General features: G+C 35.8%; 1 protein-coding gene across 2 annotated transcripts in view; it reads right to left on the reverse strand.

The window, feature by feature from the left end:
* Positions 1-22911, reverse strand: part of LOC135207993 (transient receptor potential cation channel subfamily A member 1-like) — a 73087-nt gene that overhangs the window by 17700 nt on the left and 32476 nt on the right. For both annotated transcript variants that reach the window (XM_064240080.1, XM_064240079.1), the window contains exons 3-9: positions 22514-22650; positions 6649-6756; positions 4745-4901; positions 1977-2067; positions 1739-1808; positions 1257-1382; positions 293-511 (exon numbers count right to left, since the gene is read on the reverse strand). In XM_064240080.1, the coding sequence (XP_064096150.1) occupies positions 293-511; positions 1257-1382; positions 1739-1808; positions 1977-2067; positions 4745-4901; positions 6649-6756; positions 22514-22645 (903 nt within the window). In that variant the 5' untranslated portion in view covers positions 22646-22650. The remainder of the gene's footprint in view (positions 1-292; positions 512-1256; positions 1383-1738; positions 1809-1976; positions 2068-4744; positions 4902-6648; positions 6757-22513; positions 22651-22911) is intronic.

Below are 22911 nucleotides of genomic sequence, written 5' to 3' on the forward strand. Positions count from 1 at the left end.
ATACACAACACATTATAATTATTATCACTGCAATTCCTAGATACATAAAAAAAGGACTTATAATTCAATTACTGCAGTCTAAACTGTGGCTAGAAAAAAGTTTTACTCTTTTGTGGAACATATTCAAAGTAAAAAGATCCCTCAAGTTTACAATAATAATTTGGAATTTGCTCCCAAAATCTCTAGAATGCTGCCAAATCTTACATATTTTAGGCAATTAACTGTTCTTGATTATGAAATAATGGAAATTTAAAGGAATAGAAACTAATCGTGGGGTAATTTAAGGTGATACCTTTATCTCTCCACCATGAACAGCCAAATGAAGAGGTTCATTTCCTTCCAGATCAGGCAAACAGATCATCCTTTCCTTGAGGCAACCTCTGCTTTCCCCCCATTTCAAAATAGCCTCCAGAACACCTACAGACGCATTTCGGGCAGCAATGTGGATGGGGGAATAACCATTCATGCAAGGAATATTTGGACATATATGTTCAATGGCATAGCTCTCAAGCTGTTGAAGAGAAATATGTATTATTTTAGAGACACACTTCCCAAGCTGTTAACGAAACACAATTCTGGTTTTAATGACAGCTGTACACCCACTGTATTTGGAATAATAATTTAATTTTAAATGGTATATACTGGTCAAGGGATTATAAAATGATTTTATTTCTGTTTGTTAGCAAAGATCTTCAGCTGTTGAAAAAACAACTGTTTCAATGGTGTGTATACTTCTCAGTCAGCTGGGAGAAACATTAGTTTTAGAGGTACACATGCTGTTTGTACACTGAAGGTTTGTTTTGGTAGCAACTCCTAGGCTGTTAGATAGAAACATTTCTATCCTCAAGATCCTAACTGTCAAGCTATCAGAGACAAATAATTTCAATTGATGTATAAAAAAATAAAATCTGTTTTTAAGGATTTAACTCTCAAGCTTCAAAAGTGACAGATGTCAAAATTGCAAATGCAGAAAGCTCAACAATAACTTTTATTTTGCCTTTTCATCATACTGCAAATAAATTATAAATATTTACACTTGAAATGACACCTATATGAGCATCCTACCATGAAAATTAATTTTCCACAACCTGCTCAAGGAGAAACACTGTTAAATGTGAATGTGGCATATAAGAAATAGGTGATGCCCATTGGGATGTTACACACAATAATAAAACACACGAATACACTATGCGTTCTATACAGAAAACTTGGATACAGCAAACTGCTGAAGAAATATAAACCTTCCGTATACATACCAAAAGTTTGGCGACATCCACGTAATCAAACTTTGCCGCTAGATGGAGTGCAGTGCGTCCCTGGGCATCACCCTGTTGTAAGTCGACCTTATCCAGGTGTTGCTGCATCGTCTCCAGGCATCGTAACTGTTTCAAAGAGGCAAGGAAAATGAACTTTAAGGAAAATTAAACTGATTTACAAAAACAAAATGGTGCTCAATATCCAATACTTTTTTTTATTTCACTCTCAACCCCAACTCTTTCATTAAATCATATAAAAATGCAAGTTGTAATAAACATAGGTCTACATAGGATGCAAAATTTTTCTGCCACTCCCCAAAAAACTGTAACTTTTATCATATATATCTAATGAAGGGAACGTTTTTCACAGACATTACTGTTTTCAGAACATTTTTAAGATAAGTTCTTGTTTTCAGAACGATGGATGATTCATCGTATTACCAAATAAATAAGAGACGAGTGAGCAAGTAAATTTAAAATACCTTGTTCAAAAGGACAGCTCTGTGGAATGCCGAGAACCCGTCACTGTCAACAAGCTTTGTGTCACAGTTACTGGGAGAGAAAAAAAGAATGAGTTAAACTACCACTAATCTACAACAATTTAAAAATCAACAGACTTCCTAAGCACATCTTTGATTCAATATGTCTATAGGACTTTGGTTCAGTATGTCTATAAGAAAGGCAAAATAATAAAAAAAAGAGGCCTTATGTGCAACTTACCAATGAATAAGAGTATCAATGGCATCTATCGACTCTTTTTCCACAGCAGTGTGCAATGGCGTACGACCTTGGGTATCTTGCCAGTTTATATCTGTTATGTACAAAAAAAGGAGGCCATAGATAAAGCAGAATTTAGAGAGAGATAGCAGCAATGTTGTCGTAAATTTAATGACATTTTAATGACGTATTTGATTTTATATAATTTTTAACACTTTTACTATACAGGCCTTGTGAAAAACACCAATGCGTCGAAGACATTTACAAGACAATATTCACAGTAATTAAGAAACTCACATTCACGAGATACCATTAAGTCCTTGCAAAGGTCCTTCAGGGGAGAACAATCAATTTATAAGGCTGATAAGAGCCATCAGCGAACTATTGCTAATAAACAAATTAATTGCTTTCCAGAAGGGCACACAAAGAATACGAACGATGCATTTAAGATCAAAGAACTTGGCATACAAAAACCATTCACTTTTCTTCATTAATATTTTTCACGAACGCTTTTGTTTGCTGAAAAATGAAGTCAGTCATTGTCACCCCTTCATTATGATCACTTAAAAAATTACAACATGGGTGTTAAGTGTAACGCCATTCTAAAGATGTAATTCGACAGCAAATGATGAGGTCACAAATTTTAGCTCACGAGAAAGCAGACAGTTCCATTAAGGAGTCAGTCAAAATGAAGTTTTTTTTTATATCCACATAAACACATTAGGATTTAAGTATCTCTAAAGATATACAATAGAACACTTAAAACTTCCTTCTGTCTGAGAATACAAAAATGGACCCATAATTCCTTGATATATATATCTTTCATTTAACTGCTAACTTCAATATACTTCGTAAAAGAAGTCTAAAACGTCAAGCAGAGAGAGAGAGAGAGAGAGAGAGAGAGAGAGAGAGAGAGAGAGAGAGAGAGAGAGAGAGAGAGAGAGAGAGAGAGAGAGACACTCAAAGTTCGAATATCTAAAGCGTTTCCAATATTTCAAATTACGACTTGGTTGATGGAAATGCTTTGCATCACCTCTTCCTTTCACAGGCAAAATATAATTCTTATTCAAGTCATATTAATGTAATAACTTCAGTTGTATCAGTGACACGCTTCAACACTTAATCCTAACGATTTGATACAGTTTAATTTCGTCCTGAAACATAATCCGAGTGAGCTACAAATGACTTTCGAGGATTTAGGCATATGTCATGGGGATCGGCACCCCTCACACCCATTTCCCCCTGCCTTAAGACAATTACCTCCCTCACTCCCCCACTATCAAATAAGAGGATATATTTATCCTCACCACTCTCATCAGATCTGGCATCCCAAGGACGAGCCAGAGGTAACCACAATTTTCTGATACATTTCGGAGAAGGCACGAGAATGGAAATTAAGACACGTCAGCATCTTTGATGCAAGTCATGCCCATATCTAAGTAGTAAATTGAATTCCGTTCTTCATAAAAACTCTCTCTCTCTCTCTCTCTCTCTCTCTCTCTCTCTCTCTCTCTCTCTCTCTCTCTTAAGAATTAAAAAAAATATTAAAATGCCTTTTGATTTCGAATAAAATCATCAACTTTCTTTGACTGTTCGTAATACAGCGAAAGCTATTAACACAAATGGACAAAGGACAATGAACTTACGACGGAGAGGCCATCTAGCCTAATGGAAAAGCAATTTTAAAATAAGTGCTTTCGTAACGAAGTCGAGATATTCACTGCACAATTAATAATTACCTTAACAAAATAAAACTTACATGTCAATATACATTCATTAGGTTTGGTTTTCGTATCCTGAAAGATAATCATAATCAAGCTCTGGACATGAAACGGAATGATTCTATAACGAAGATAAAATGCCCAAGAAGGTTATTAAGAAAAATTCCTAAAGAGTAAAACAGCAATTTACAATTAGTAAAACTCATAAACACTACCTCCTATACTTTAAAAGATAAGGGTAAACACTATTAAATATTAAGAATGTTCTTGCAGTAATTATTTTCAGTACTAGTTAGTGAACCAGGGGTTTGGAAGGGTTCTCCATTATGAGTTGGCTCAAGATAATTAAATGCATCATTACTATGCCATGGAACGTGAAACATCAGTGGAGGGGTTTGTTGGGGGAGGAAGTACAAAAGGCAAGTTGCTATTAATTACAGTAATGAGAAGAATCAATCGTAGACAAGAGCCTGGCAGACCTGCTAACGTGACTTCCACGGAAATCTATTATAGTATCAGTGAACCTTTATCCTTGGACTTTGGGCATAATCTTATAATTCAATTTATATTGACCTTCATTTCCAAATTTAACCAAGCTGATAGGAAACAAAAGCGGAACAAAAACGGAACTGCATATTCAAAGGCATTCTGGAAAAACATTCAAAATGAGACATCTGTTATTTTATAATCAGCCTAAAATTCATAGAATTAACTACATGAAGGCAGGGCGCCATTTGTCCTCTATAGTACTACTAGCTCTTGGTGGACAACAAAACGAGTTTGTGCTGGCACAGAGCTCTTGGTGTACGGCGCAAAGCAAGACCGTTTGTTGCCACTGACATCTAGGTAAAGAGCCAGAGCCGGTGTTGGCAGTAAGCAGATGGCTCTAAGAAAGGAGCAAGAGAGGGCGTTGGCAGGAGGCTCTAGGTAGACCCAGTGTTGGCAACAAGTTTTATGTAAAGAGCAAGACCCAGTGTTGGCAGAGGGCTCTTGGTGCAAAGCAACGCCAGCTCATTCCAAAACCAACACAAACAACGTAGGCTTACTCACCGGCGCCATGATTGTAGAGCAGAATGACAGAAAGGGGTTGGTTGTGGGCAGCCGCGTGGTGGACCGCGTTCCACCCTTTGCTGTCTTGGACCTGGACACGGGTTCGATCCGCCACGCACAGTCTCTCTATCTCGGATTCGTCCCCCTTGGCCGCCATCTGGAACAGAACCGGTAGCACTCAGTGTTGTGGCAAATGAATAAATAAATAAATGAATAAATAAATGCATAGAAAATTAATACACAAAATAAATAAATAAACAAATAAATAAATATAGTAACTCATACATTTCAAATGGTCCTTTACCATCGGGTTTCAAAATCTGAAAAGTAATGTCTACTCGTAAGCTTTGCAAAGGAAGAAAGATGGTACCCTACTTTGATTAAACTTTCTATATAGTGTATATATATATATATATATATATATATATATATATATATATATATATATTATATATATATATATATAGACAAATCACTGAGAGCAGCACAATCTTCGTGTGGTTAAAGTGCATGACATGACAATACCATGATGAAAGGGGCCACTAGCATCTATATTAAGACCACAAGAGCTATAAACACTCCTGCGTAATGACTTAATATCAAATCTGTAATGGCAGTGATGATTAGCTTTCATTGAAAAACGGGTTTAATGAGCACTTCAGCATTTTCATTTATGGACCAATAACTTTTCGGAATTACAATGCAGGAGGTCATGATGATTACATAAACGATACAATGAATAGATGAAAGAATGAGTCGATCGTGGCAGAACTAAAAACAAAACAGCACCGTTAATCCTTCTAGGAAAGAGTTCAAGCCTCTTTTTCAAGATTATCGCGACATAAGTGAAGTCAAACATATAATTCTTAAAATTATAATACTCACAAAATGTCCAATAATTTTCTAAGAAGCTCAAGTTTCAAACATCCTCTTTACTGACATTAATAAAATATTTAGTGAATCCTAGTAAGGCATCATTCTATATAATTACCGAGGTAACGTTTACGACCTGACCTAACTACTGGCAAGCACGCTACAACATTTCATGGAGAAAATCTCGACGTAATTGATTTACAAGGTCATTCTAGGTCAGCCACAATAGAGAGAAAGGTGGTATAAAGTATATATATATATATATATAATATATATACTATATATATATTATATATATCTATATATATATATTATATATGTAGATTCATATGTATGATATGTATATATACATATTATATATATAGATATATGTATATATTATAAATATATGTATATATATGTATATAAATTAAAACATATATGTTATATTATATATAATATATATATATATATATATTTATATATATAGATATATATATCTGATATAATTATAATATATAGATATATATTACATAAAACAAAATTCACGCCTACAGATTATGGACCATTTCGAGCTCCATCTGACATTAAGATTAGATATTAAACTTGCCAGTATACCTCTTATTTTTAAAAAGAAAACAAAACTTTGAAAGTAAATGTTAAAACAAGGAATAGTGCTGCTTCAAGAAACGTAAAAAAATGGATCATTTTTAGTCCCTGCAAAACAAAAATCAGCTTAATGATAGACGGTATATTTTGAACGTAAAATGCGGCTCTTATTTTCAACAATATACCTCTTATTTTTAAAGAGAAATATAACTAATTTCTTTCGAAGGAACTGTTAGAAAAAAAAAATAAAAAAATAAACAACCCCTCAACCATAAAAAATTAAATGTTTACATCGTATACAAAACAAATATCAACACAAACATTCACCACAGAATACAATGGCCCCTTCGTTGAAAAAAAAGACCATTTATTAAACATAAAAGAAACAGAATTGAACAAGAGACAATCGATTGGCCGTCAGCCTTCAATAACTTTTGAATTACCTTGAGAATTCGGTAAGGGCTCTCGAGCATCTGGCAGACGTCGTTGGAGAATTCGGGGGTGACCCGACCCCGTGGCACGCCATTGCTATCGGGGTCTTTCTTGGTTTGCTGGCAATTGGGTGAGATAAAGTTCAAATGTGATATTTATAGGAATAGGAAAACTTGACAATAACAGAACACAAATATATAAAGTGACAAAAATATATTTGTAGAATTAAGCAACTTAATAATATAGATAAGAATATAAAAGCAGGCAAAAATAAATAAAGTTTAATCGAATAAAATCAAATTTACCACTTTTGAGGACCTGGGAAATGTTGATGACTTACCTGATAACATAAGTTCAATATAAAGTACAATCACACGTAATACGAAATAAAATTTAAATGTGATATTTGTAGATATAAGAACGTAATAATAATAATAAAAAAAAATGTATAAATAGGCAAAAATCAATAAAAGCGGAACAGAATAATATTAACTTGACCACTTGTGAAGATCTGAAAAACGGATATTTTTGCCTAGTCACAAGTTCGAATTTTCTCTTAGAAATAAAAAATATGATAAATAATAGGACACAAGTATATGAATAGGCAGAAATAAATAAAAGTGGAATAGAATATAACTAATCTAACCACTTTTGATGACCCTGGAAATATTGTTTTTTTTTGCCTGGTCACTAAGTGTAGATATGAAAAGTTGATAAATAACAGAACGCAAATTTATAAACAGACAAAAATAAAAGTGGAATGGAATAAAACTAACTTGACCACTTTTGAAGATCCGGACAATAATGATATTCTGCTTGGTCACAAAGGTTCAACATTCTATCACAAATGTTACACGTAATACAATAAAATTTATATACTGTAATATTTAACACTATTTAAAAAAATTACATGTAACATGAACTATAATTCAGTAAAGAAATAGTATATTTATAACTCTTCAGAATGATAAGTTGACAAATTACAAGATCCCCGTTGTATATCAACAAGTAAAAGATGGCTACCTATCAGCTGAACAGTAGTTGCAACGGTCATCGAACAAATAAATACCGAACATTCCAAAATTCCTTCCCAATGGAAAACAGAATTAAGTTTCACTGGAAAAACAGTATCTAATTTTCCTCCCAATTCCCAGTACAATTCCTTAGAAAAGGATCTAATTTTTCTCCCTAATTCCCAGTACAAATCCTTATAAAGTTGATATCAATAGCCAAATTTCATAAGAGTTTAATAAACAGTATAACCAACAAGGCAACTACAACCATTTCTTCGAGGTTATAGTATGGTTCATAATTCATCTACCTCAACAAGGAAGGTACTCGAATGATTCATAAAAGATATCATCTAAACGTTGTTGACATAGAATTGCTTGGCGCAGATATCCATTAAATAGATAACTTCTTTATATAGTTACTTTCCCCCAGTGGTCTGATTCTTTTAATAAGACTTGCAGACGTTTCACAAGTGTCCTTTCAGACGCAAGGTGGAAGTCTGAGCTAAAATATTAGGAACATAAATTGTTTATTATCTCGACTCGGGACTGAAAAAAAATCCACTAGACAAGATAGTTTACTATGATCTTAGGAGCTGGAGAGATTAATTTACCTGTGGATAATAAAAAAGAAACCTCTTGTATGTAATGTCTCATATAATATCTGTCTCCTAAAAGGATTGGTATATTAAGGGAGTTATGTAAACTGTCTGTCCGTGAATCACCTTATGCCTAATCTTACCATCATAATTGACATTTGGATGGACGCCTGTGCAAATCAACTGTGCTAACCTCTTTTGCCAAACTTTCAAAAAGAAGAAAAATAAAATCTCATTCACCCAAATAACCATAGTTTTGCTAATTTCAACTTCCACTTTATTCAAGATAGAATCTCTTATCTCAAACACACGAATTTAACGCTATCGACCTTTCCATGATAAATAAAAAGAGTTACGTATTCGCAACCTTTTTTTCTCTCCACATTCACACAGAATATTCGTAGAATATATAAGGTTAATGATCGCATCTGGTAAAAAACCAGGAATTTATAGCACCATTACCCCAATACTCAAAGGCAATTAAGAACAATAAGGAAAGTAATTTTACCTATTTACGTCCATGATAATTTGGTCAAGTGATATTCGCACAATTAACGATATACGTTTGGACAATTGTTATTCAAATACACCCATACACTGCTGTTAATGTACGTTCAATGCTGGCATCGAGGACCTATTACATATTCAACGGCTTTAAAGTTCGCTGAGAGAGAGAGAGAGAGAGAGAGAGAGAGAGAGGAGAGAGAGAGAGAGAGAGAGAGAGAGAGAGAGAGAGAGAGAGAGAGAGAGAGAGAGGATTGCAAACGGGGTAACAGCAACGAGATAAAGATGGGCAATATAAATTAATTTGTTAAATTAATTCTTGCACTTCTAGAGCGATGTCACTGGATGCCATAAATACAATAAATATCTCGTAAACAAAAATACATAAGTAAATTTACGTCCGAAGTATAAAATTCTAGTAACGATAACAACAGAATGCGTACTAGGGGTTCACTTCCTCTGGGGTAAAGTGACGGGGGGGGGGGGGGGGGGGGTGATAATTTTCCTGTATACCAATGTCCTAGCACAGGGTATCCCAGAACAGAAATGATTCAAGTCCATATCGAATTAAATGTCATTATACAAAAGCAAATATTCGGAACACTTCTTAACGGATTTTCACAAGTACGCGTAAGTATAACTTTCGACATATATGTAAAATGTAAAAAAATATATATACATACATCTTTATTAGCGTGTATTTCAGCTGCTAAGACACAAAATATCGTGAAAAACTAATCTCTCTCTCTCTCTCTTCTCAGAAAAGCGAAATAAATCTTATCAAACTACCGCCAATCGAAGCCTGACCGCTCTTCAATCATCCACAAAAAGAAGAATCTCGCTACAAAGGATTTTTACTGTTTTTATCTCCTCTGAACCAAAGTTTCAAACGCCGCTATATTAATTTTTTTTTCAGTTACATTTTTGTTTTCACTTTTGCCCAACAAGAAAAGATACGCTTAAAATATATATATATATATATATATATATATATATATATATCTATATATATATATATATATATATACATATATATATATTTATTTCCATCAAGCGAAAGAAAATTCATAAGTACGACACAGTGACATCTGGCTGAAACAGGATGTTAAACTCTCTCTACGGGTTTATCCAACCGTGTTTCACTACCTTCACTTGCCGTACAATCTACTACTCTTTAATTAATACGCTATTGTATTTTCCCCCTTAATACGAACATTTGCCAAATACTGTTCCATATTAACGTTAAGGGGAAAAGAATTAAATGAAAAATTGTTTAAACTCAATTTAACAGGATTTGGTGAAGAGGTCTACTTCCTTTACTGCGTGTAATAATACGATATATATATATATATATATATATATATATATATATATATATATATATATATATATATATATATTGTGCCTCTCTTCACATAAACAGTGAATCGCGTGGCTGGATGTTGGGAGACTGTGGTGGTTGCAACTGGGATTAAAAAGGGCATAGGTCTAGCAACCTCATTCCTCATGCTATTTCAAATACTAACACTCCTGATTTGCCCAGCCCTCTCCCTCCTCCTCCCCACATATGCCAGCTTTTATCGTGTCCTATTATCTTACCTCCACAGTTCTTACCTTTTTCCTTTCTCTCTCACCCTCTCATATGTTACATTTACATACATGACTTAAATTGTAAGATAATATATAGATATTATATTATAATATATATATCTATATCTATAGTATTATCTAAGTATATATATAAGTATATGTATATAATAATATTATATTATCTATATAATATATAGATATATATTAATATATATATATATAAGTATATAATATATAATAATTATTATATATATAATATTATATATATATAATATATATCTATATAAGAAATTTAATAGTCATTAAAGTTATTAATTAATATATATAAATAAAATTATATATATACTAGATCCCCATACATAACATCACTTAAATTGTAAATAAAAAATTTATATATAATAAATAAAAAATTATATTATATATATATATAATATATATATATATATATATGATGTAATTGAAATATTACCTCGTATTTGGAAAAACTGGAACTGAAGACATAATAAGCCCACACCTTCGTCGGCGGCCTCTGGAAGAGACCTTTCCACTTCATGGCTCAAGGACAGAGCAAAGTATAAATAGAATAAATAACTAAAGAGAGAAGTAAAAAAAAAAACGAAAAGTCTCTTATGATGTCCAAGAAGAGACGCGGAGACGCAGCATTACCAACTTGAGAGTCAATGCAAAAACAAATGAAAACGGAAAGAAGTATTATCAGTAGATGCAGACGGGATTTGCCTTTGCAACGTAATCGTCTGATAGGTTCAGCTTCCAATGGCGATCATGAAGAAGATGAGGAAGAAGAAGAAGAAGAAATTGAGGTGCCTGCAAGCAACGCCACCTGGACCCCCCAATTGTTTGCGGGTCTTGGCCCTGTACTGAGGACTATATATGTGATCTGTGATGACCAGCGCAAGCTTTGAAAGGCGTCCAGTGAAGGTGTTGATCAATAGGCAATCATGCGCAAAAGGTCTCTGAAGAGCTTGCTTAACGTAATTAGAGGGACTGTAACGTTAGATAAATGCCTCTTTTTTTTTCTTCTTCTTCTTTTTTTTTTAATGCCGGCACTAGCTATTGACGGAGAACTTAAACTGACGTTATTTTCAATGTTGCTTAATTTCAGTGACCTACACAAAGACGCAAGTGTTTGAGACTAAAATGGATTTCAATTATGAAACCTTTCATATGTATTTCAATTAAGAAAACTTTTATAAATATTTGGAGATGTTAAAAATGGCTTTAAATTCCCTCTTTGGCTTTTCGACAGGACACAGAGAATTCATCACATATTGACGACAAACTGTTTTAAACTTAATCAGCTTGCTTTTTTTTCCCCCTTCTTTTTGGCATTTCGATTACGAATGGCATAATTTCTCACTTGCTGACGACCGGCACAAAAAAAAAAAAAAAAAAATAAATAAATAAATAGAAAAAAAAAAAAAAAAAACAATATGCCTCCAGTCACTTTATACCAAATCTATAATTATATTTGTTGTTAGTGCGAGTTGTAATTCTGCATTAGATAAAAGCTGAGGCGCGTTCACAGAGCTCAGACTTTGTCCTATTTCTGATGCGATGTTGACTGGACTTTGTGCACTGATGAACCGTTCAACCTGACCTAATCCAGCCGAGTATACCGTGGTCTACCATAAACGCCCCCAATGAGCAGCGTACTTAAGCTCTTTTTATTATTCGTCATTAAATCTTGAGATGGTCGAATTACTCTAGTTAAGTTTTACTTTGAATCATCGTTTAAAACTATTAAATACTTAAAATCAATACATATAAATAAATAAATCCCACCTAATAGCATACATTTAACAGTAAGTACGAGATATGTTAAGAATGACCGAAAGAAATCTGGAACTATCGTCAGATTAGGGAACTCCCTGTCCCGTCAACTGAAATATCGTTACGTAAAATGGTTTAGTAAACATAGAGACTGAGATAAGCCATTTTCTACTAACTATAGTTAAGTTATCCCACAGTTACGTCCATGACACTACAAATCACAACGACGCCGAGAACCAAGAGAGTAATTTAGAGAAATAGACATCGCCTTCCGAGCAGGTTCGAACTCGCCTCTAATGAGATGCAGAGAGTTCAAAACATTACCAAACCTCTCTGAGTGAGTCAGATTAAACATTGTAACACGAATCATTTCTATCGGACCATATATTGGTGTGAAAATATTTCGCAAAATTCCCTGTTTTTGTATTATCCCCTTGCTTGCCACCTTTTCGTTTATATTCTTAAAATTCTGGTATATTAACTCAAAAGTAACCTTGTCCTCAAAATGATTCCCAATGGCTTTTCCTCTTCTTAATCTCTATATGGATATTCACAGCTACTTGTGTCCCTGCTTACTGTCAGTCTCAAGAATATTTACACAGAAAGCTCTTCCTCATACCATGATATTACTGAATACTATTTTTACGTGATCTATTAATTGCTCACTTCTGACGTAATCTACATACAAATGGGACTTCATTTTAGTACCTGGACGCACAAGATCCCATAACTAATTCAGTAAAGAATCAAAGCCGAGTTCAGCTCAAACCAATTAGCTGTAATAGCTGTCTGCAAAGGACCCACGACAAAAACACATCTTTGAGAGTAAAGTTCAAAGTCAAACAAGGGTTCAATATTACGTCGATATTCTTAAAAAATAAAATGAGTTCATTAACACACCTCAAAAATGAACTGACCCTTCGTATCACCTGTGTGTGGTGAGTGAGAGAGAGAGAGAGAGAGAGAGAGAGAGAGAGAGAGAGAGAGAGAGAGAGAGAGAGAGAGATATCCTCCAAGCGTTCCAACCATTTTGTGATTCCAACTTAATAATAATAATAATAATAATAACAATAATAATAATAATAATGAAGAATAAATCCAGTTATGGAACAGTACACATATATATTTGTACCGATACACAAATGGATTTGTTCCCCAATTTTGAGACTCGCTACTATAAGTGTTTTAAAATAATAATAATAATAATAATAATAATAATAATAATAATAATAATAATAATAATAAAATAATAATAATAATAATAATAATCAACAGCCTGAGATTGGAGCTACAGAAGCAAAAAGGAAGAAATGGACAAGAGAAGAAAATAAGGAAATATGGAGATGCTACATCAGAAGCAACCCGACGGAGAGAGGATATAGAAGAAGATTGGTCAACATCTGGAATGAGAGGAATAACACCCCCCAAACAGAGCAGAGGCTGGCAGACCAAGTAAGGAACATAAAGAAAAAGAACTGGCTCTCCCCAACAGAAAAAGAAGAACTGGAAAGGGAAATGTCACACGACAACGAATTACACGAAGACGAACTGAGAGACGATGCCACAGAAGACGACAGGGAGGATGAGGTATCAAACAACGACACACGAAGAAACACCGACGAAGTAACAGAGAGGACGGTAATGGGTAGAAAAAGATTACAATGGATGGAGCCAGATACAGAGAGAACAAAGATCCCCTCCATGAAAGCCTACAACACCAAGAAATTAAGGGAGTAAACAAGTGAGGTCAATGAAATAATGGGCATAATACACACCACCAGTATCACAGAAACAAATAACTTGGTATATGCAGGAGCAAGATTAGTAGCAGAACTGATGGGGATTCGAACACCAACACCACCAGCACAACCAACCCAACAGAAACCAAAACAGCAACCTCCTTGGAAAAGGCGCCTGGAAAAGCAAATCATGGTGATGAGATCTGACTTGAGTAAACTGAAACAGATGGCGGAAAAAAGGCTTAGAAGCAAGAAAACAAAGGAGGAACTCAACGAGAAATACAAAGTACAAGAGAGGGGACTAAACAACACAATAGAAGATGTAAAACAGAGGCTTAAGGCCAAAGCACATAAGATCCAACGGTACATGAACAGGAATAAGGGATACCAACAGAACAAACTATTCGGAACCAACCAGAAAAGACTATACAGCCAACTAAGAGGGGAAGACAACCACCCAGAAATTCCTGAAGCCGAACCAAGTAAGAGACTCTGGGAAAACATATGGAGTAATCCGGTATCACACAACAAACATGCAACATGGCTCCAGGAAGTCAAGGAAGAAGAAACAGGGAGAATAAAACAAAGATTCACAGAGATCACGACAGACACAGTCAGACACCAACTAAAGAAAATGCCAAACTGGAAAGCCCAGGTCCCGATGAAGTCCATGGATACTGGCTCAAAAACTTCAAGGCCCTACACCCACGAATAGCAGAACAACTCCAGCATTGTATCTCAAATCACCATGCTCCTAAATGGATGACCACAGGAAGAACATCCTTAATACAAAAAGACAAGAGTAAGGGAAATATAGCCAGTAACTACAGGCCTATCACCTGCCTACCAATAATGTGGAAGTTACTAACAGGTATCATCAGTGAAAGGCTATACAATTACCTAGAGGAGACAAACACCGTCCCCCACCAACAGAAAGGCTGCAGAAGGAAGTGTAGGGGCACAAAAGACCAGCTCCTGATAGACAAAATGGTAATGAAGAACAGTAGGAGAAGGAAAACCAACCTAAGCATGGCATGGATAGACTATAAGAAAGCCTTCGACATGATACCACACACATGGCTAATAGAATGCCTGAAAATATATGGGGCAGAGGAAAACACCATCAGCTTCCTCAAAAATACAATGCGCAACTGGAATACAATACTTACAAGCTCTGGAATAAGACTAGCAGAGGTTAATATCAGGAGAGGGATCTTCCAGGGCGACTCACTGTCCCCACTACTCTTCGTAGTAGCCATGATTCCCATGACAAAAGTACTACAGAAGATGGATGCCGGGTACCAACTCAAGAAAAGAGGCAACAGAATCAACCATCTGATGTTCATGGACGACATCAAGCTGTATGGTAAGAGCATCAAGAAAATAGATACCCTAATCCAGACTGTAAGGATTGTATCTGGGGACATCAGGATGGAGTTTGGAATAGAAAAATGCGCCTTAGTCAACATACAAAAAGGCAAAGTAACGAGAACTGAAGGGATAAAGCTACCAGATGGGAGCAACATCAAACACATAGATGAGACAGGATACAAATACCTGGGAATAATGGAAGGAGGGGTATAAAACACCAAGAGATGAAGGACACGATCAGGAAAGAATATATGCAGAGACTCAAGGCAATACTCAAGTCAAAACTCAACGGCGGAAATATGATAAAAGCCATAAACACATGGGCAGTGCCAGTAATCAGATACAGCGCAGGAATAGTGGAATGGACGAAGGCAGAACTCCGCAGCATAGATCAGAAAACCAGGAAACATATGACAATACACAAAGCACTACACCCAAGAGCAAATACGGACAGACTATACATAACACGAAAGGAAGGAGGGAGAGGACTACTAAGTATAGAGGACTGCGTCAACACCGAGAACAGAGCACTGGGGCAATATCTGAAAACCAGTGAAGACGAGTGGCTAAAAAGTGCATGGGAAGAAGGGCTAATAAAAGTAGACGAAGACCCAGAAATATACAGAGACAGGAGAATGACACACAGAACAGAGGACTGGCACAACAAACCAATGCACGGACAATACATGAGACAGACTAAAGAACTAGCCAGTGATGACACATGGCAATGGCTACAGAGGGGAGAGTTAAAGAAGGAAACTGAAGGAATGATAACAGCGGCACAAGATCAGGCCCTAAGAACCAGATATGTTCAAAGAACGATAGATGGAAATAACATCTCTCCCATATGTAGGAAGTGCAATACGAAAAATGAAACCATAAACCACATAGCAAGCGAATGCCCGGCACTTGCACAGAACCAGTACAAAAAGAGGCACGATTCAGTAGCAAAAGCCCTCCACTGGAGCCTGTGCAAGAAACATCAGCTACCTTGCAGTAATAATGTGTACGAGCACCAACCTGAGGGAGTGATAGAAAACGATCACGCAAAGATCCTCTGGGACTATGGTATCAGGACGGATAGGGTGATACGTGCAAACAGACCAGACGTGACGTTGATTGACAAAGTCAAGAAGAAAGTATCACTCATTGATGTCGCAATACCATGGGACACCAGAGTTGAAGAGAAAGAGAGGGAAAAAATGGATAAGTATCAAGATCTGAAAATAGAAATGAGAAGGATATGGGATATGCCAGTGGAAATCGTACCCATAATCATAGGAGCACTAGGCACGATCCCAAGATCCCTGAAAAGGAATCTAGAAAAACTAGAGGCTGAAGTAGCTCCGGGCCTCATGCAGAAGAGTGTGATCCTAGAAACGGCACACATAGTAAGAAAAGTGATGGACTCCTAAGGAGGCAGGATGCAACCCGGAACCCCACACTATAAATACCACCCAGACGAATTGGAGGACTGTGATAGAGCAAAAAAAAAAAAAAAAAAAAAAAAAAAATAATAATAATAATAATAATAATAGTGGTAGTAGTGTTAGCAGTAGTGTAGATCACACGATAAAAAGCAAGTATCCTAAAGAGTCGTTTAGATATAATTTACGATGCGAGACCAACACCTTTAGTCAAATTCTGACAAGACTGAGATGTTTCTCGCTAATGAAATTTTATGCGAAATTTGAAGGCAGTTGACACGTCTTTAAAACAACGAAAAGTGTTGTATAATGAGAAATGTTTAAAAATGTGCGAAAATAAACAATAATTGAACACTAAAATGATAGAGAAGAGGAAGTGTCTTAAAAAATTATTCAATTCTTCTAGAAATGCTAGAAAAGAAATTTGTATGTATTATAGAAAACGGAGTCAATTAAAGAAAATGGTGGCCTAATGTAATCGAAATTATTTATATCTTTGCTTTTTCATCAAAGTCTGTATCTGCTTCGTGAAGTTTGACAAAAGAAAAAAAATTAAATAAAATCACATTATCATGATTATAATCATGAAGTGTTAAAAATTAAATGAATACCAAGATACATTAAAAATTACAGGAAACCATCCAATATTATATTCAAACACGCACAGGACAGGAATTACCAGGAAAGTATTTCCCGTAATTACGTAATGCGATTGCTCTAGGTAATACACCATTTTGATCACAACGCGACAGTATTTTCTCATGATATGTTAGGGAGGAGACCAGCTATTCCACTGAAGCACTCAGTACTTTTCGAGCTAAAACACAAGAGGATGAAAAAGGCTATATTTAATATTTCTGGTCATTAAGTGAGCTATATATATATATATATATATATATATATATATATATATATATATATGTATGTATGGATATATGTATGTATGTGGGTGTGTGTGTAGTATGGTAGTAGTAGTCGGACATTTTTCCTTGAAAACAAATAAATAAGTTTAGACAAGATAATGGAAAAAACCTGGCCATAACCAAAAACAAACAATTATACTCTCAATTTCTGCCACAACTCAAAGACCTTAAACATAAAAAACCTTGACTTCAGTTATAAAAAACACACACACACACAGAAGAAGTTTTTGGGCTCTTAAATAATGGAGTAAAGGAACCCACCTTTGACATCAAACACAGAGACTCTCCAGCGCTTGGCCAACGAGATAGGTTTAAGACCTCTCAGGGTAAATAAGTCAACATGATAAATATATTGTCTTTGCAGACTTTTGAAGGAGAACTTGGTATGATCTAACTGCATTATCTGAAGTGTTTTATTAATAAAAGCATATAATTTATATATATATAGTATAATTTTAAACAAAATACATACATATGCACACAAACACACGCACAAACATACACACACACACACACACAAGCGCGTAGGTGGCGTGGTTGGTATGGTGTTTGCGTCTCACCTCGGTGGTCGCGGGTTCGATTCTCGGCCATTCCATTGAGGAGTGAGAGATGTGTATTTCTGGTGATAGAAATTCACTCTCGACGTGGTTCGGAAGTCACGTAAAGCCGTTGGTCCCGTCGCTGAATAACCACTGGTTCCATGCAAACAAACAAAAAACAACACACACATACACACACACACACACACACATATATAATATATATATATATATATATATATATATATATATATATATATATATATATATATATAAACATAATTCAGGCACACTTGGATGAAGCACTTCTACCGAATACTTTATTTTGTATACCACTACGATAACGTTACAAAACAAAATACTTTCGCTAGACGCACTATTATCCCAAAACTGATTATATTGTTTCCGTGTGTGTGTGTGTGTGTGTGTGTGTGTGTGATGTGTGTGTGTGTATGTGTCTTTCATGTGTGTGTTGTGACACTTGCCTCGCTAACAAGTGACCCAGAGTCTCTTGTTAGCGTCTTTGAAACTTTGGTAAACTTTTTGTTATTGTACCTTTTTTATCTAAGAGTTGCATTGTTATATCTGGTAGTTAGAAGACTGTTGTGGATCGTATTATGAGCTGGGGCCAGCAACATTTTCTCAAAACCAACGGAATGGGCAAATAAATGAAAATATATAATATATATGAATATCAACAACACTATTACACTTGACAAATCGTTACAATTTGGCGAAGAGCACCTGAGGGCAGTGTAATGCCTAATAACACGAAATACAATAAGCCACTCAACTCACATCGGCCAACACGAACAACTTGACGATCCGTAAAAACTCATGGCGCGTCAAACTGAGAAACCACAGCTTCGCAGCAGCAGAGGGGCGAAAGGTTTAGTCAGTCACGCAGCCAACCACAGCGTCAGTGACTTCCAAACTAACTGGGACATTTAAAACACGAGAAGGTGGCGCCTTCAGACCTCTCCACAGGGAAAGGTTAATAAACACCGACCTTAAAAGGATCGCAGATCGATAAAGAGAATGGCAGAGAGAGAGAGTGAGAGAAGGGACAACATCACGCCCACTGTGTATTCACTTAGCCATTCAGTAATTACGCGCGTTTGCTGACAAGAGTGAGTACTTGACTCATTCAATTCAAAGGGACCTTCACCTGTTTGATCTACCCCGGAAAAAAGCGTTTAATTGCTCCAGATACATACGTACCCCTTTTGCCTCCTTTAATCTATCGACGGGGGGTACAACGCGGGCCCCTAATGGGTGCCGCCGGCCTGAAGAGCATCTCTGTGGACAGAGCCATTAGTATTAATGAAAGGGACCCATCACGGTCAACCCCTAAACCCCCAGGGGTTCGGCCACTTCAAATTTCCGTCACAAATTGCATAACCATGGCCGCGTAACTGTATAGCCTTAACCGTGAGTCACTGGCCTAGAATCCTCATCATGGAGGCCCCTAGATTTAAAATTCTGGAGTCGTAACCCTACAGGTTCCATGATTTAGAATCCTGGAGTCGTAACCCTAAAGGTCCCTTGATCTAGAATACTAGAGTCATAACCCTAAAGATCCGAGGATTTAGAATCCTGGAGTCGTAACCCTCAAGGTCCCTTGATCTAGAATACTGAAGTCATAACCATAAAGGTCCGTTGATTTAGAATCCTGGAGTCGTAAACCTCAAGGTCCTTAGATTTGGAATCCTGAAGACGTAGCTGTGCATTCCTAAAGGTTCTTACTTACAGGTGCCTTCGTCAGGATCATCAGATTCAAAAGGCACCTGGGCTGTATTATAGAGAGAGAAGTCTTAACGAAATAAACATTTCGATTAAAATGGGTTCATAGAGCGGCAACAAATGAAGATTTCTTACGAAATAATTTACTCGAAATAAACAAAAAATCAGTCAGGGAAAATATCTATATGGTCGATACACGCACTTTCCGTTCCATAGTCTACCAGGTTGAACGACCTCCTCTAATTGGTCAGTAAACAGATGATGATGATGATGATGATGAAGCATTATGTTACGTTACACATTTTTGGAAGCTCACACAATACATAACCTACAGATCTAAACAAACATGGAAATATATGAGAAAATATGGATCTAGTTAGAAATATATATGGAAACTACATAAACTAATGTCGCCTACATACATATCCGCCTTTTGCTCTATAAGCTTTCGTGTCAGGCAGTCGTGGTCAGCACAGATATCCCTATAGACGACTTCGTAATGGATACACCCACATATCTTTATGTTATTGGAAGGAGATAACAAGCCAGGCATTCAGTTTAATTATATTAATTTCCCTCGACAGCACTCGCAGCCTAATCGCCTCTCTCTAGAGGGTTTGACATGAAGGTATTGCCACGCAACTTCCGATGAAGAGCCTCTATTTATATTAATTTGCTCCATTATGAGGCCCTTTCCGGGTGGATCTTTTCACACACACACACACACACACACACACACACAGAGAAGGAGAGAGAGAGACGAGAGAGAGAGAGGAGAGAGAGAGAGAGAGAGAGAGAGAGAGAGAGAGAGAGAGAGAGAGACTCTCAAACATACGTTTGAAAGAAGAGCAAACGACACGCAATGACCTAAGCATATCAGGGACCTTCGTTTTAATTTGGAACATAAGTCAACTGACTTATATTTCACAAAACGAACTGTTATCATAAAAACGTTATGAATTTCAACAACCGTGAACCCTCTGGCATAACAAAAGGAAATTACACACACACATACACACACATACATACATACATACTCATATATATATATATATATATATATATATATATATATATATATATATATATATATATATATAAAGGTTGGGGCATCTGGAACGCTGTAGATTCAATATAAACAGGATGGAGAAAAGCCAGCGTAGCATCATATATTTATTGTCCAAATTTTTGGGACTTTGGGTCTCATCATCAGGTCTGTAAAATATACAAGATATACAGCCCTGATCATATATTTATTGTTCAAATTTTCGAGACTTTGGGTCTCATCATCGGGGCTGTATATCTTGCATATTTTACAGCCCTGATGATGAGACCCAAAGTCTCGAAAATTTGGACATAAATATATGATGCTACGCTGGCTTTTCTCCATCCTGTTTATATATATATATATATATATATATATATATATATATATATATGTATATATATATATATATATTATATATATATATATATATATATATATATATATATATATATATATATAGATCCTACCTTTCCGGTAATTCAATCTTCATCACCATTACTTCAGAATACGGAATTCTACTTTCACAACATTTCATTAATCACTTGACCTGTTGAGGGCAATCTTCCCTTCATAAGCTTTTCCATTACAAAGTCAAGAAAGAAATAGTGTACAGCTCAAACGCTGACATATAATAATATTACGTCTATTATGCATAACTTTCACGAGCCTTATATGTTAGGTATAGGATACTCTTCACTATGCATAACTATAATATGAATATGCTTCCTGTATATACGCTTTTGGGTAAGGTCAGTAACAATTCTGTTCAATTACATAAACAAACACAGCAGTTCTTAAATGACTATAATAAGACCAAATGAGCCTCCCTTACGCTTTTAGTTTTTTTATAATTGACTTACATTTTTATCTATTCATGAATTAATCTGTTCATTAATTTTTCCTTCCCTAACAAATGATCCCTTTTTCTGTATTTCCTAATACCTTCTGTTACTTCTTTCAAATGAACACCATATTCTTTGGAAGCTTGAATTTCAAGTCAGTGGGCCCTATGGGATTGCTCCATATGAAGAGGGTTCATCCTCTGTATAATAATAATAATAATAATAATAATAATAATAATAATAATAATAATAATAAGTATCAAGACCTGAAAATAGAAATACGAAGGATATGGGATATGCCAGTGGAAATTGTACCCATAATCATAGGAACACTAGGCACGATCCCAAGATCCCTGAAAAGGAATCTGGAAAAACTAGAGGCCGAAGTAGCTCCAGGACTCATGCAGAAGAGTGTGCTTCTAGAAACAGCGTGCATAGTAAGAAAAGTGATGGACTCCTAAGGGGGCAGGATGCAACCCGGAACCCCACACTTTAAATACCACCCAGTCGAATTGGAGGACTGTGATAGATAAAAAAAAGAATAAATAAATAAAAAATTCAAATAAATGATAATAATAATATTAATAAATCACAGTATTCTGCCTTACCTTTTAACGTTATGTACTTGTCCTACAGGCCTTAACCAAGTTTAAGCGGCTGAATGATTCTTCTGTGTATTCCCTAAAATAAGCTGAATCATCCACTCGTCCTTCTACCCTTTCCCTACAGAAGACTCAAAATAGGACTTACCAGGAGCTCCTGCAGGTAATGAAACCTGTAGGAGGAGGAGGAGGTAGCAGCTTCGGTTTCCCTGCTACGCCGTTGTCGGGGGCGATTCCAGGCGGTCAGCGCCCTCAGGAGAGCCGTCGGCATGGATGACATGGCTCCTGGAAAGAAAGTGTGCAGTTGTCGTCTTTATTAAGTAAGGAGGAAAAAGTTATATAACGTCGATTTCAATAAAAAATCTAAAATGAAATATCTTAAAATAGCTTCAATATCGAGGTCATCCTAAAATTGCAGTTGTCTTTGTTAAGTATAAAGGACGAAGGGATTTAATGTCGAATTCAGAAAAAATCTAAAGTTTTAAAAATCTTGAACAAATGGCTTTAATCTCTGACGACCTTCCAAAATTGTCAGCATTTTGGAAA

Source organism: Macrobrachium nipponense, chromosome 34 (genome assembly GCF_015104395.2).
Source record: "Macrobrachium nipponense isolate FS-2020 chromosome 34, ASM1510439v2, whole genome shotgun sequence".
Classification (NCBI taxonomy): Eukaryota; Metazoa; Arthropoda; class Malacostraca; order Decapoda; family Palaemonidae; genus Macrobrachium; species Macrobrachium nipponense.